The 14,845-nt window shown below is 43.7% G+C and overlaps 1 protein-coding gene across 1 annotated transcript; it reads right to left on the bottom strand.

Annotated features, from left to right (window-relative positions):
• Positions 1-994: 994 nt before the first annotated feature.
• LOC119401647 (zonadhesin-like) lies at positions 995-8,886 on the bottom strand. Its single transcript, XM_037668556.2, has 3 exons — positions 8,765-8,886; positions 3,175-3,487; positions 995-2,258 (listed from the first exon to the last, which is right to left on the bottom strand). The coding sequence occupies exons 1-3, from the start codon at positions 8,820-8,822 to the stop codon at positions 1,283-1,285; spliced, it is 1,347 nt and encodes a 448-aa protein (XP_037524484.1). The 5' UTR covers positions 8,823-8,886; the 3' UTR covers positions 995-1,282.
• Between the last annotated feature and the right edge of the window lie 5,959 nt (positions 8,887-14,845).

The following is a 14,845-nucleotide window of genomic DNA, read 5'->3' as shown; positions in this document are numbered from 1 at the left end:
AGATCATAAAGGGCAGTTCATCTAGCCGCTAGCCTTAATAACACGATGCTGTGATGCACTTTCAAACGTAAATAATATTCTCCCTAATTAGTATGCAATATTATCAAGCAAAGAGCGCATTAAAATAGTGTTCTCCGAAATATCAACGGTCGCCAATTGCCGCAATAGAAACAATAAAGACATGCTAAAGCAGGTAAAATTATACCTTCAGAGTACCGTGATCATATCTTGTTATTGTCACTTGTCACGGAATATTCCAAAACTGCTTACCTGAAAAATAATTAAGTGGGCACCATTTGGCAAGTGTTTCCGAGGTACCATTAAATTGACATCTTATCTTCTCATTCCAAATGCAAGACTTGCAAGCACCTCAAAAGTGACGGTAACCATAGGAAGCCACGGAAGTGATTCGTCCGTCTTATGACAACCAGATTTAACTATTTTAGTTCATCCGTTATTTAAAAGCGGGGATGCTGACTACAGTGGCTACCAATGTTTACCGCAGTAAAAGTTGTCTTGCATATGGACTGTGTGTGCCGTAAACTACCACTGCTGGGGGAAATGTTTCTGTCACCCGTATTCCGCAACCATTCGCTCAATTTGAGTTCGTCACTTCACGCAAATTATTAGGAAGAACTGTTCAGCACGACTATTAAAAACAACAAAAAAAGAAAATTTCGTCAGTTGGTTCTGCTCAAAACCTGTTTGACTGCGCCGCCTCTTGTACGCTTTCTCTTCATTTAGCGAATTGGCTAATCAGAAGCTCTGTTATGCTCATTTTTTTCCCGATTTTTCGTCCTACATGTACCACAATGCCATGGAGCGCAGGGTTTAACTTTCGTAATGTTGTCCTGATTGAGCAGAGTTGTGTTTGTTACAGCCGCGTCTATTTATTAAAGAACCATGAAATTTCGGTACACCCAATCAGTTACCGTGCATGTGGAACTTATTCAGCAGGTCACGCAGACAAGAAAAAAACACAAGAACAACAGTGTCCTACTTCGGTGTGTTTATTTAGCAAGATTCAAATTAGTCTTGAATAGAAAACTAAGAAGAATGCAAGGAATAAGAATACTAGCTTCTAGGGCGCCATATAAACAATCAATAGCTAGGCAACAGTTTGTCCATTCTTAATAGCGATTAAACATTCTGTACATTTGCAATAAAAGATATATTACGGAAATGCTCATAGGATACGTTCTTTCGACAACCATTTCGGCGAGATTCTTTCTTCCACATGACTGTCTATAAAAAGAATTTTATGTTATTGCATGAAACACCTTTATCCCCAATTGCGCATGTTACAGCGGACACATCCCCCTCGGCCGCCACTTGGTATCGCAGAGGCCCCGCAGCGTGTGCCTACACAAGGTCTGCCTACGCGGTGACCAGCGTCCCCCATGCCTGTCAGTCCTCCGGCTATTGCACTCACTCCAGCTACCGCTAAGCCTCCTAAAACTGCGCCAGCTATGGGTGCTCCAATGTTGCCTGATGTTCGGCGTCTATCCACGTTTGAACTAACCGCAGATGCACTAGTCAAAGCATTAGCGCGAGCGTTTAAATTAGCGCCGCCTTCCACAATACCGCCACCGACAGCACCACCTGCTCCTGCACCTGGTAGGGTCTCGGTGACACCATTTCCATCAGTACCATACGATAGTGTACTGAGAGTATTTGCTCCTGGCTGCGTTGGGTAAGGGCCAGTGGTGCCACCTGTTACGCCGTCGATACCTCCACTAAGAGAGCCAATTCGATAAGTGCCGCCGGAAGATGCATCGTTAATCTTTATTGCGCCTGATGGACGTTGTACTCCTCCAGGTAAGAGTGCACCTCCTGAAGTACCGCCAAAGCCAGGTGACATAGATACAGTCATGCCAGATCCAGTTCCCGGTCGAATTATTCCTGATCCAGATGAAACTGTACCCACTGTACGTGCAGTAATGCCACCTGTCATTCCTGCAGAAGTTATTCTACCGCCTACAAGCCCGTGACCGCCAGGATGAAGCGATGTCGCCCCTACAGTGTATCGGTAACACTCTCCCCGTGGCACGCAGATAGTATTGCCGTTGTGCTCAACCTCGGCGTAACCTTGATCGCAGACGCAGCCGCCTCTTTGGCAACGTGTGGCGCAAGTCCCGCTCGTGCGTCTACCGCACTTAGGTGCACAGGTAGACACACAGAACTGGAACTTAGAATGTGCTGGGCATTTGAGGGCGCACTTCGTTGCCTTGACACAGCGGTTCTTTTTCTTGCGGTCCCTGTCGACAAGAAAGGTGAATATCAGCCGTGTTGTACAAAGAGGTCCCAAGCTGCACACAGAGAGACGCGATGGTCTTTTTGTAGGTAAAATGCGGGGGTACTTCTGATCGGTTGGTTGTTTAGTATTCTAGCTGGTCGTTTATGCGAGAATTCGCAGTTATTAGCTGGTTTATAAATACCTAAGCACAATATAAGAGCACTGTCAGTGTAGAATAGTGATTTCTCTAGTACTTATTGTGCCTGGAAGTGAATATTTGGATATGTTTCTTTAAGAGTAAATCTTCAACACAAACTATGAAAGAAGCTAGTGGTACGTTTATTATGAATATTTAGTTTCGAAGCTGCATTTTCCCCAAGTTTTTAAATATGTGTCTATCGTTTTGTATTCCTGCAAGAACTATATGGTTAAATATATTGTGATATACGTGCATGCCTGCAAGAAAAGTTCTGATTACTGATAAGAACAGAAAGAACACTGAAGAATTTTAGCAGCATCCGCTCACGAACACTCTTTTATTATATAAAGAAGACACGGCCGCTTCAAGTCAACAGCGCGGTAGTTTAGAAGCCCTGAATGAGTGCTGTTGTAGATGTTTCATAGAAAACTGCGCCAAAACACATTTCGAACTTTGATGTCGTGAAAATGAATATCACTTGGTGGTTAGAAACACCGGACTGATCTCACTAAGCCCCGCTAAGTTCAACGTCTTTTGAGAATAATACTAGATAAAACAAACAATACTGGATAAAACAAACCACTTGATGTATACCATTTACGCTATGTGATTGTCGCTAAAAAGTTAAATTATCATAAGCCGTAGTGCACATGTAATGCAAGGTACGGCCGTACATTTCTAGCACAAATATGGAAGTGTACAAATGATCGCACCGTCACGAGGAAACACTGCAACTCACCGTACGAAACCAGGAGGACAGTCGCACCCGAACACGCACTCTTTAGAGCATGATGTGCGTATCGGCTCATTGCAGATCACTGGGCATGCCCGAGCGCACACGTTGAAGTCCTTGTTGGGATGGCACTTGCAGTGCATGCATTCCTTCTTGGTTATGCAGTCACCCCAGGAATTCCGGACAAATCCTGGTCTGCAGATGCAGTCACGGCGTTTTTGTCGCTCCAACTTGGGCACCAAGTGAGGTCTGCAATATTTATCTCTCCGTTTATTGCCGGTCGCTGGCTCTTCAAGGCAGCCGCACGGCGAGGACCCAGCTGTGGGCGTGGAACAGCAAAGAGAATCATTATGCATATTTTATCATCTCCTATGACGAAAAGAGTTTACCCATGGATGCTGTAAAGAGATGTTGCTTCCGGAAGCTGTGCGAAGGCTGGTATCCTGAGTGGCTGCTATTCTTTTACATTTTGTGCTAGAGACATGTTCTAGTGATGTATGATAAGACATACTCTATGGAAAGGGTCGCTCAGGCGGAGCGATTGCCGGCGAGGTCTGAAAGGCTAACCCCACCTGTGGCAACATCATCATCACCACCAGTCACGTTGTTTGTGGATGAACAGTGCTATTTAATTATATTGTTCAAGCTAATTGTGATCGTATAATGAACATGCACTAGCTGTTTGATCGTATAATGAACATGCACAGCGCATTCTCTGAATTTGGCATCTATTATTTTGGATTATAAGCAACAGTATTTTCAACGTTTCAAGAATGGTATGTTTGCCCAACTGTTGGGAGTGTGTCATTCGCAAAATTTTCAAAAATGTTATTCATTCCAGAGCGTCTAAGTGTGCCTTTGGGGGTGGGGTTGGGGGTGAAGGGATTACACTGCTGAAGAGCAACTATTTGTGACCTTTCATCGATTGTCGTGGAAGTAGGTTGCATGATTAGGGTGGCACTTTTGTAGTTTACTACTGTCGCTATAGACAAAACATAGGGGTCGAATATACGAAGCCGATTTAGGCTTTATTCACGTGACGGTCAGTCAGTGGTTGGGCAAATGAATCTTTATCCTGCAGAGCTAAGAACGGAACTATCCCTCTTTGTACGCTGCTTCCCTGTTTGCAGTGTCTTTGGCGCAATTACATAAGAATGGAACTGCATTTTTTGCCCATATTGATTGACCAATCTTAGAAAAACAATCTAGTTCATTCAATACAGTGTATATGCATTGCCGCCTAAATAGAACAAAACAGATCTGCTAGCTCAGATCCTGAGTTGCCAGATTTATTGGTTCTTCTTATCTTTCTTGGTTTGCTTTTTCCTACGTGACAAATTGAATTCGCAGTTGAGCAAGCACGTTGGATGACGAGGGCAGCATTTGAAGCTTTGAACTTACTGAAGGACAACGGCAGCAGCCGATAACAAACAAATTTGGGTGCAGAACATATTTGCATCCAAAACTTGAAAACTTGATCACGAAGCATGACTGCCCATGTCAACCGATTCCATCAACTGCTCGATATATGTGCGGTAAAAATGTAGGAGGTCATGCTGTTAGAATGCAATCGATGTGCCGAAACGTCTAGCAACCCTAAGTCTACAAATTAATCGGCACTAAATAGCCGCTCCACCCCGCAAAGCACGCACAATCCGTAACGTCACAGTCGCCTCTATAGCTGGGGATTTCAGAGCCATTTCAGCATTTCCGCGTCACTCATGGCACTGTCTGCAAATTGATTACTCGAAAAGGTATAATCGACTAAATTGATGAAATGAAAGGTGAACATCGACGACGATTAACCGTTTTTTTTTATTTTACCGTGCCTTACCATGTTTGGTGTCCCCTCTTTTTTTACCTGTTTTGTAACCTGTTTACCTGTTTTGTAACGCTAATATCCTTAACTGCAATATCTTTACTAAATTTTAACAGAATAAATTATGTCTTTGGCAGGGCCCACAATCATTCCCAATGTTTCTTATTGTGATTACATAAACTTGTGAAGACTAAAAAATGTTTATGATGATTAAAATGTCGACTCAAGCTTTCCTGCAAATAATCTGGCTCGAACCAAGTTTCTTCCGAGTCACACGGGGGTCGTTACCGAATGCTCGTTACGGAATGGTCGTTGCCGAAAATTAATATGCCCTAAGTGGAATTTTTATGTTCGCTCTCACCGAGAACCCCCTGGCCATGTGCTCCCAACACTTTAATGACAGACTGTAGCTCAGGGCTCACATGGTACTGGGATATGTTTAGAAAGCACAAATGAGAAAGCACAAAGCTTTCATGTTGCGACAAATGAAAGCACATTTGCAACCATAACTACATGCTTCTATTTTGTTAATAATTTAACTAATAAGTAAAAGTAATTTTCATCCAGGAATTCTCCTTCATAACGAATAAACAAAAGGAATCAGAACCTGCTAAAATTGTGGCTTTATGATGTAAACGGCCATAAAAAATGCATTTGGGTGTGTAAAGAGCAAGAAAGTAGTGTAAATGTGTGGTTGCTAATATACCACGTTTGAATAGCACTTACGTTCCGTATTCAAGACTGGCCGCCACAACAAACCAAGCGGTTACTATTGCAATTGCTGTACGGTGCATACGCTCTCCTGAGTGGTTGGAACTTCTCAGGTTTGAGGATGGTTTGAGAAGACCACACAGCGAGGTGTACGCGGGCTGGACCATTCATAGGTCCAATTTTTATTTATTTGTTTGCCACTGCACTTTACGTCCTTGGCACCGGCCGTTACGACGCAAGACGTGGGTGGACAAATCGGTTGTTTCGCATTCGCTGCATCCAAAAGAAGGCGAGTATGCAAGATAGTTTGTTGTGTTTCGACGACCATACACATCGTTACAATGACTCCTTGGGAGAAATGAATGAGGAAAGTTCGTGGAAGTATGGACCAATAAGAGAGAACCGCAGGGCATTTCGGGGGTGTTTACAGGCTGAGCTGCCCTGAATACTTTTTGCTTCCCTCCCCCATATTTGCCTCAACAGAGCTGTGGGTGTAACTTTCCCTTAAGGTGCACACATTCGGCTCGGTGCGACGGCGCTCTGACTCGGATGATAACAATGCGGAGCTCGCTCTTCATCTGAGCCAGCGAACGCCCATAATTTCCCACGAGGAATCTAGTGTGCAAGTACATTTGCGCACGAATGAAGCTTGGTTTACGTACACAGAAAAGCGATGGGAAGGCAGCATGGTGCTGCAATGTTGGTGGCAAAATTTGTTTTCATTATAATCTTACTTAGCTGAACAACAAAACACCCATGTGAAATAAATACTGCTAGGGCTGACATAACTAGCAGTGTATAAGGCGCACTGAGTTCCTCTAACAACCTTAGACACCACTCCATGGCTTTTAGCGTATTCAACAGCATTCTGGCCTTGATGGCTGGCACTATTTCGTGCCTCGCTAATCCACCTCTAATATCATTAAGACCAAAGCCTTACATGCCTCCTCAAACACGAAAACTGACCGTCGGCGTCAGCACGAGTGATGCAAAATTCATGCGATGACGTCACCCTTTGATGCCATCATTGTGTCGCCGGTCACCAAAATTTGCGAAGTCACTGTGAAGTCGCATGACGAGACGTGACATGGTGACATCATTACATGACATAATCGCTTGCACGAACGTGGGCCGATTCTCGAGGCACTGCAAAACCACGTGAGGTGCCGAAAGCGTCCCACGCGTCCGATCACACAGGCAGTGACAATCACACTGTGTGCGGAAAGCTTTCAACGGCAATCAATCCAGTAGCCTTGAAAGGAAAAGAAAATGATGGCTTTCGCCTTCGAGTCATGTTACGCAAATGCATGAGGGATCGTGTACATTTTGTTTCTCTTATGAGGCGCGAAAACGAGCCGGCTTCACTTGCTTAGTGTTGCTTCTTCATCCTCTTTTTTGATTTTCATAATTTTATCAAAGTAAAGTTTGATTGAATGTTGTAGTACATTATTTATTCTGCAAATACAGATGAATTTTAGATTGCTGCTCAAGCTTAGTTTCTGATAGTTCACATGTTTTAAGGTGAGGCATATAGAATTACCAAAATAACTGTGTAGTTCTACATGTCTAAATCACGGTGTATTTATGACGCATGCCGTAATAAGTGACTTCGGAATAATTTTGACAACTGGGGTTTCTTAACCCGCAGCTGAGTACACAGCGTTTATGCCAGTTTGCCCCTTCGAATTGTGAATGCCGTAGCTAGGAATGGAACACGTGTTCTCGGGTTCGGCACCGTAATAGCTGAGCCACCAACCTGCCACGTCATCTAAAAAACTATTGCACGGGTCCAACTACAGCATTCCTAAAACTCCGTCGCGCTATTTCTATTACTTCGTGTTAAACAAAGTTATCAATAAACAGACTGCAAGGTCCCAAGAGGTCTTTTCAGCTTGCTGGAACGATTAACTTTATTCACAAGCTAGTTTTGGTAGCACGTGCGGGCTCAAGATATGACCGTATGTTCTGCAGATATGAGTAGCACGTCTCCGAAATCGTACCTGTTCCTGCCTTAACGCATCATGATTCAACCTATCAGCTTCATTTTTGTATGATTCCAACAGATAAAAGTACCCAGTACCTCCACCACTCTGCAAGACAACAGCACAGTTGTGGTCTCGATGTCGTTTATTTGGTAGAGTCGCCTTACCAACCCTTCGAACGAAGAAGACGCTTCCAATGACGATGATTATATACGGATGACGAAGAGGAAGGACGAATGCTATGAATATTTTGCTCGCAATAGATTTGCTCAAGCCTATACACAGTGTCCCAGCTAACTCCAGCCAGAGTTTATAAATATGTCGGCGCACTTCATGACGACACGCGTGTTGCTGACTATTGCATGGAATAAGTGAGGCTATATTTGTGTCCTGCTTTAGTGCTTATTTAGAAAACGTTAATAAGCTGATGTCTAAAGCAACAAAGTGGGGCGAAAATTTACAATTAGAACGTTGTAGCTCGGTTTGCGAAACGTCCGGATAGACAGTTCAGAACTTTTTATCGATTATGAATTAGTGACTTTCTGCTTAGTGCAGGTGCCCGCAAAATTAATGCTACGTGACATGCCCAGTTACGTGATAGTACTAGTTACAAAAGGAAGATGATATACTAAAAGAGAACAGAAGAAAACTTTTCCGTATATTTTCTCAGTAGCTTCCTAATAACGTCCTCATTTTGGATTTTACAGTGCTTAACGTGATAATAACGTTCACTGAATTATTGCATGTTTCGAAAGGAGAATACGCCGTTGCACATCACCCGTCATTAAATAGGAGCACCCATGAAACTGCATATGGCAGTAAAATAGATATACAGACAAAGGCAGCGAAAGAAAATGACATAGTTGTTTTATTCATTTATCGGACAACAATTCAAATTCTTTAGTGGATAGTAGAAGAGCAAAGGGGAGACAATTCACTGACATATACACGACTATTCAATAGCTGAAATACTCGGTCTACCCCAAGGAAAATAATTGTTTTTATGGTGTTCAGTCAATGTGGCCTATTGTTTCTTTCTTCATAATGATTGGTATATGTAAAAAATCAAGCAAGAGATACTTACATATTGTGCATACAAGTTCAAAGAATATGGTGGCCAGTAAAATTGTTACACACTGCATTCTCCTTCTCGCAGTGCAACCTGGAAAATTTGGAGCTCTCTGTGCGCTCTTACCACTCAAACAATGTGGCTCTATGTATAGGGCATCTGTCGGGCAGATGGATATGTACATTGTTCTATTGAGGGGTGCATTAGTCTAACCTTCGTGGCACTTTTAGACAGCGGCGGTATCCACGTGCGCGCACGTTAACCTGACCAAAATCGTGATGATTTGTCCATACAGAAGATCTTTATTAGCTCAACCATGATACAAAAGCTAAAAGCAAGCAATAAGTGAGGATCTGATTTTCATACACCCCTTTAATTAGTTCAGCTTCAAAAAAGAGGTTCCTCAACGGCCTACAATGCTATCAATGTGCGTCATTTTTTTTGCATTCCTTTTTTTTCTTACAAGACGCATTATAGATTTGTGTTAACAATGTGAACTAGCGCAAAGATAGGCGGAGCTCTGAATAGAGGATGTCATAAGATGGCGTAACAGTACCTTGCCATAAGCGACTGCTCAATTATACAAAATATTTTGCCAGCCTCTTCTTGCCTTTTCAGGTGGACCATGGTGGTGACTGAGGTAACGTTCCTGCAGGCGGAGTAACCCTAGGAATATCGTCAACATTGAGTTTAGTACTCAGCGGCAAAGACTAGACAACTGCAGGTGCAATAAATTGTTTCGTATAGTCGCTTAGTATGGCACGCGTCGTCTTTGTGTAGTTGGTTTGTGCCCATGCACCCCGACCTTTGTTTTCATTTTAGTGCTTAGCGATATTTGCCTATAACGGAGCGCAGTAGGCTTACTGATGCCAAATCAGAGGTGGTGGTTCGAAATAAGCTAACGATCTTATTACCGATCTTATTACCGATATGCTGTGATAAATCGATTCCGTAAACAAGGTCGACGCAAATACAGTTTTCACGAGGTCAATATCTCGATGTCAATGGCGTAAATGTCGCATACGGCCAGCAGATGTGTCAGAGTTCTCAAGATTGATGGGTCAACACTGTTTGTTCGCAAATAGTTCCCCTACATTTTGCACGTGTCTTGTCAGCAAAGTAGCTGAGGGCACATTGAAGCTTTCTAGGTCACGGCCTTCTGGACAGGCTCACTACATATTGTACTATATCGCTTTCGAACCACAAATACCAGCCATTGTTTTACAAGAAGGATGAGTTCGTTAGCAGTGTGGTTTTCTTGGTCAGTTTGTACGCGATGAGAAAGTGAAGCATTGCAACAGGTTACGACGCGAGCCCAAGGAGAGAGACGCGCAGGACAAAGGCTGTACTCATGACAAAGGGAAATGATCCAGCATGTTAAGACGTCAGCAGAAGAAAAGAGACGCATAGGACAAAGTCTGAATCCATCCTTTATCCTGTGTGTACCTCTCCTTGTGCTCGCTTCGCAACGTGCTGGAACCCTTCACTTCGTAATGAGTATGCGAATCTGATACATCGGTACTAATATGAAAAGTAACCGGGCCTTGTGATTTTTACACTGAGCGGCACTTTTTCTTTTACTTCTCGACTAGGATCGATATTGAGAACAGGGAAACGCCATTTAGTTATTTTTGCTGTCATCATCTTTGCGGAAGATTTACTTTACTGAATGTATTTATTTATTTATTTATTTATTTATTTATTTATTTATTTATTTATTTATTTATTTATTAGGATACAAAAATACACAATGATACAGAGGAAAGAGGGAAAGAGCAGGCTGACACCTGCCACCTAGAGGGGCACAACGCCTGCCTCTTCTATCGGGAAGAAGGAGGAGATAGAGAAAAGAAGATAGGAGGAGAGAACGAGACAAAAATGTAGGAGAATAAAACTAAGCATGGACAGTGAATGCAGATGGGAGTTATTTGGTGAAATAAATGATTAAATACATAACATCAACGATGTTTTGCCTCTGAAGCCCACCACTTAATGAATTAAATGGATGAAAGCTGGCAAGAACAAAACGGCTTCTCCGTTTGAGGTGCGTGGCTTTTGATTAAGTTGGTTGGTAAAACATGTAATACAGGCGGGCGCATTTATGGCATCGCAGTAAAAAATAATTTATTGAAATTGAATAATTTTCATGTTGACTGCTTTTAGTTTTTGTGACCAGAATGGTTCGCATGACTCTCTATTGGACGCGCGAGCGTCAAATTCGCAATCAAATATATGAGTTCAGAAACACCAGGAATATGTACCTTTCTACATCCCTTTTAAAACCCAATTCTACGAGAACCATGCTCACGTATGTGTCAATTAAAACTAATTCCAAACAAGGGTGCCTAAATCAATGTTGCTTTATGAATAAATGCTTTGATACATCATAACAACTCTCTCCAAATGTTTTAAATCAACTCACACTTACGCTTACGACTGTCTGAAAATTGCCGTCACATATTCCAGACTTTCCGCATAAGAATTTTCTTGTGCGTGAATTAATGCGCATTCGTTGGCTACGTTTGGATAGATATTTAAATAGACATAATTGCCATACTTTAGAGACGGGCTTAATACAAGATGGGGTGATGTTTTGTATTATCGTGATTGAGGTACATATATTATCTGTAACTCCTGGCTTCTGTTCTTATAGCTGCATTGCAAAAAGAATAAATGTATCTGGACAGGAGGGCTTCTATGTTGGATTTTTTATTGAACCTGCAGACATAGTCGTACACTGAAACGAACACGCACTTCACAAGATATACGTGTCAATGAACAAGTATAGAGCCCTTCCAACTGTTTGTGAAGAGGGGAGACTAGCGAAGCTGTTGGCTCTGTACTTTTAAATATTGCAAGATAGGCTTCATTCATACAAACCATATCTACAGCAACGTGTTTATTGAAAATTGCTTTTTTTACATACACAATAGCGAAAGAATAATATCCGCAATAGTTGTGCGTATACTGAAATGCAGTGGTGAGCATTGCTACCAGTGGTAAGCACATGCACGCCGCACCGACCAAGAAATGAATTTCTTATAGCATGGCTAGCAATAACTAGGAACACATATGTGATGTTACAAAAAGAGCAAAGCGACATGCCGCGCTACCAGTTCCGTCACTAGCACACCAGCCCCCGAGGAAACAGATTTCTTTCCGTGAAAGTGCAACAGAGGAATAGCTGGCACATTCTTGACCTATTTTATGAATTTCAAACGTTTGCCGCAGTTGTCGTCTCGCCTTGTCCGCATACCAGCCTATCACTTTGAACTGAATGAAAGAAGGATGACATGCGGAATCTGTGACATGCGCGGCAGGAGTTCTTCCGAAAGAATTTCAAACCAGCCCGCCTGTTCACGTAGGCGATCACTGAGGCATCGCTCCGTCTGTCCTACATACGAGCGTCCACAGAACAAACGACATGTCGTAAGCTACCTCGACCTCACGCAGAACGAACAGCTTCGGTGCTTCTTGGTGCACGTTTTTCGCGTAGGATCACTGCAATTCTCTTGTCGATACGGACTATTGATAATAATATCTGGGGTTTAACGTCCCAAAACCAGGATATGATTATGAGAGACGCCGTAGTGCAGGGCTCCGGAAATTTGGACCACCTGGGGTTCTTTCACGTGCACCTAAATGTAAGTACACGGGCCTCAAACATTTTCGCCTGCATAGAAAATGCAGTCGCCGCGGCCGGGATTCGATCTCGCGATGTTCGAGTCAGCAGTCGAGCGTCATAACTACTACACCACCGTGGTGGGGCACGGGCTGTTAGTACGTTGGGGGCCGAAAATAAAACGAGATATACAACCAGTCGCCCAATTTTTCTTGAGCCTGTGGCTTACAGGGTGGATGCAGGGGATGACCGCAATTTTCTTTTAAAGATGATAGTCTTTGTTGGGATACTTAAACGGAGAAATTTTGGTCTGTCTTTCTGTCTTTCTCTTTGTCGGCACGTCCCTCGATTCAGCCACTCGGCCAAAGTTGAACCACTTGCCCAACGGCCAGCCATCTTGAACGGCTGACTAGGTTCATGCTTGTGTACATTGTCGATCCAAAAGCAAACATTACGCATATCTGAGGCGCAGCATCAATAGGTAAGTATTAGGTGGTGTGCTCCTTTAATAGAAAATGCATACATACGTAATTCTCAAGACCCTAGTTTCTTAAGCTGCGCTGAATATGCGACTGCGCTGAAACCTGTCTCCCTTCGTGCCCTCTGCACGAGCTCATTGTTGTGTTTCGGTTTCGGTTCTGTATTGCACTGTACGAATGCCATGGGGCGCCGCTCTGGCATTCCTGTTTTACCCAGGCGACGTGTAAATAAAAGTGCGTGTGGAGAGTACTCGTTGAGTGCGGACGTTTCTTCTGCATCAGCGCTTCGCGCCAAACCGCGTGTTCGGACTGGCTGGCGTCCCCGCCGGTCGCGTTGGCCACCGCCGGTCTTCGCCTGCTGCTGCGCCGGGACTACCAGCCCGCAACACAGCACTCATGTTTCCCGACGTATTGCCAGATGGCGTCCATATCTCACGCAGCGCCTCTTCAATCGTCTTTAGACGACATTTGCAGCGAAGCACGCAGATACGCGGCCAATTTTTTTTTCTCGGAGGCTCCTGTACAGGTGGCCCTCTTCGAGACGGCTTCAAAAGCTTGCAGACTATGCTGTAGACAAGCGTATCCGGAAAACCGGCCAAGCGCAGACGGCATCTTTGACCATGAAGGCTCTTTTGGATGCTATGAATTCAGGATCTACTCAAAGAACTCTTGAGGGCAGATGTGGCCACTCCCTGCTTGACAAGTTTCGCATGTGCAGACGTGAACGGCATAAAACATTTTTGTGATGGAGGGCATATATCCAGCAACGATTCTCGCCGCTCAGGCATAGCCTCAGATCCAAGAACTCTAGTTGGCTTCCTAAGGGAATCTCTTTTATGAGAACGAAGTCATCCAAGTTTTTGGTGAACACTCGACGATCGTTATAGGCATCTTGTCGATCTTCGCGCACCTTGTGTATGATGATAAAGGTCGCGGGCAAACCGGAATACCTGTTCCGCTGCGCTACATATCAAAAATACATGCACCATGGGCGCAATACAAGAACCGACGCAGACTTCTTTGTTTTGGATGCAGAGGCCCTCTGTTAACTTTATAATTGTGTAGCGCAGGTAAAATGACAGCAAATCAATAAAGCCTCCCACGTTGATCACACGTTAATTCTGGAAATGGATGGCACCTTTGTCGTGAATAGCCTCTTCAACGGCTTCACAAATGGATGCATGTGGTAATGAATAAAACAAATCTTTCAGATCAATTGAAAATGCGCTCGTCTCTTTCCGGTACTCAGTTTCCAAGAAGGTGGATAGTTCTAGCGACTTTCTGACAAGGAAACGGTCATTCAGCGAGAAGCAAGGCTGTCGACCACTGCAAAAACAGCCCGCCGCAATGCTGCCAAGTGCGTCTGTGAGAAACTATGACCCTCAATGGGCATTCAGCCTTGTGGGTCATGGTTGAGACAAATACCACCAGACAGGAGGGCTGGATCATCTTAATAGACACAGCAACTATGCCTAACATCAAGTGTTCGCACCGATTTAGTGCTCGCTTCTTTACTTTTACAGGGTCTACGTCAGGTACCCCATGAAAGTTGCTTCTTAGTGGTTCTGTTGGGAGTTAATTGTTACTGCTTCTGTTCCTATTGTTATTGGGAGGGCATCCACGCTCTGGGGAATTGGTGGCACGGGACCGCGATACCTAAAAGGTCAGCCTGTTTCTTTAACGGGTGCACAGTGCGAGTGTGCTAGTGATATATACATGGAATGGCTCGGCAGCGCCGACGGCGACGGCAAAAGCCCGCCGAGAGTGTTCATGTACACAAAAAAATTCAACGACGCAGACCACCGAGAAGAGAAGGCGAAAGGAAAGGTTTGCGTCGTCGAATTTTCTTGTAACATGCACCAACTAGCCCAACAACAAGTTTTACTAAAGTAAATGTTCATGTACAATAAAGCCCGTTAATTCAGATTTCACGGGACCGGAAAAAAATGTGCAAATTAGCCGAATTCAGACTTATCGAAAGTATAAAAAACAATG

The sequence above is a fragment of the Rhipicephalus sanguineus genome, chromosome 8 (assembly GCF_013339695.2).
Source record: "Rhipicephalus sanguineus isolate Rsan-2018 chromosome 8, BIME_Rsan_1.4, whole genome shotgun sequence".
Classification (NCBI taxonomy): Eukaryota; Metazoa; Arthropoda; class Arachnida; order Ixodida; family Ixodidae; genus Rhipicephalus; species Rhipicephalus sanguineus.
This window is presented reverse-complemented; position numbering and strand designations above follow the sequence as displayed.

Bases quoted from the DNA above. Each gene is read 5' to 3' on its own strand.
- LOC119401647 (XM_037668556.2), bottom strand. From the start codon at position 8,822: ATGCAGTGTGTAACAATTTTACTGGCCACCATATTCTTTGAACTTGTA. The intron at 3,488-8,764 runs GTAAGTATCTCT...CCACGCCCACAG, and splicing joins TGAACTTGTATGCACAATAT to CTGGGTCCTCGCCGTGCGGC. The intron at 2,259-3,174 runs GTGAGTTGCAGT...TCTTGTCGACAG, and splicing joins TGTCCTCCTGGTTTCGTACG to GGACCGCAAGAAAAAGAACC.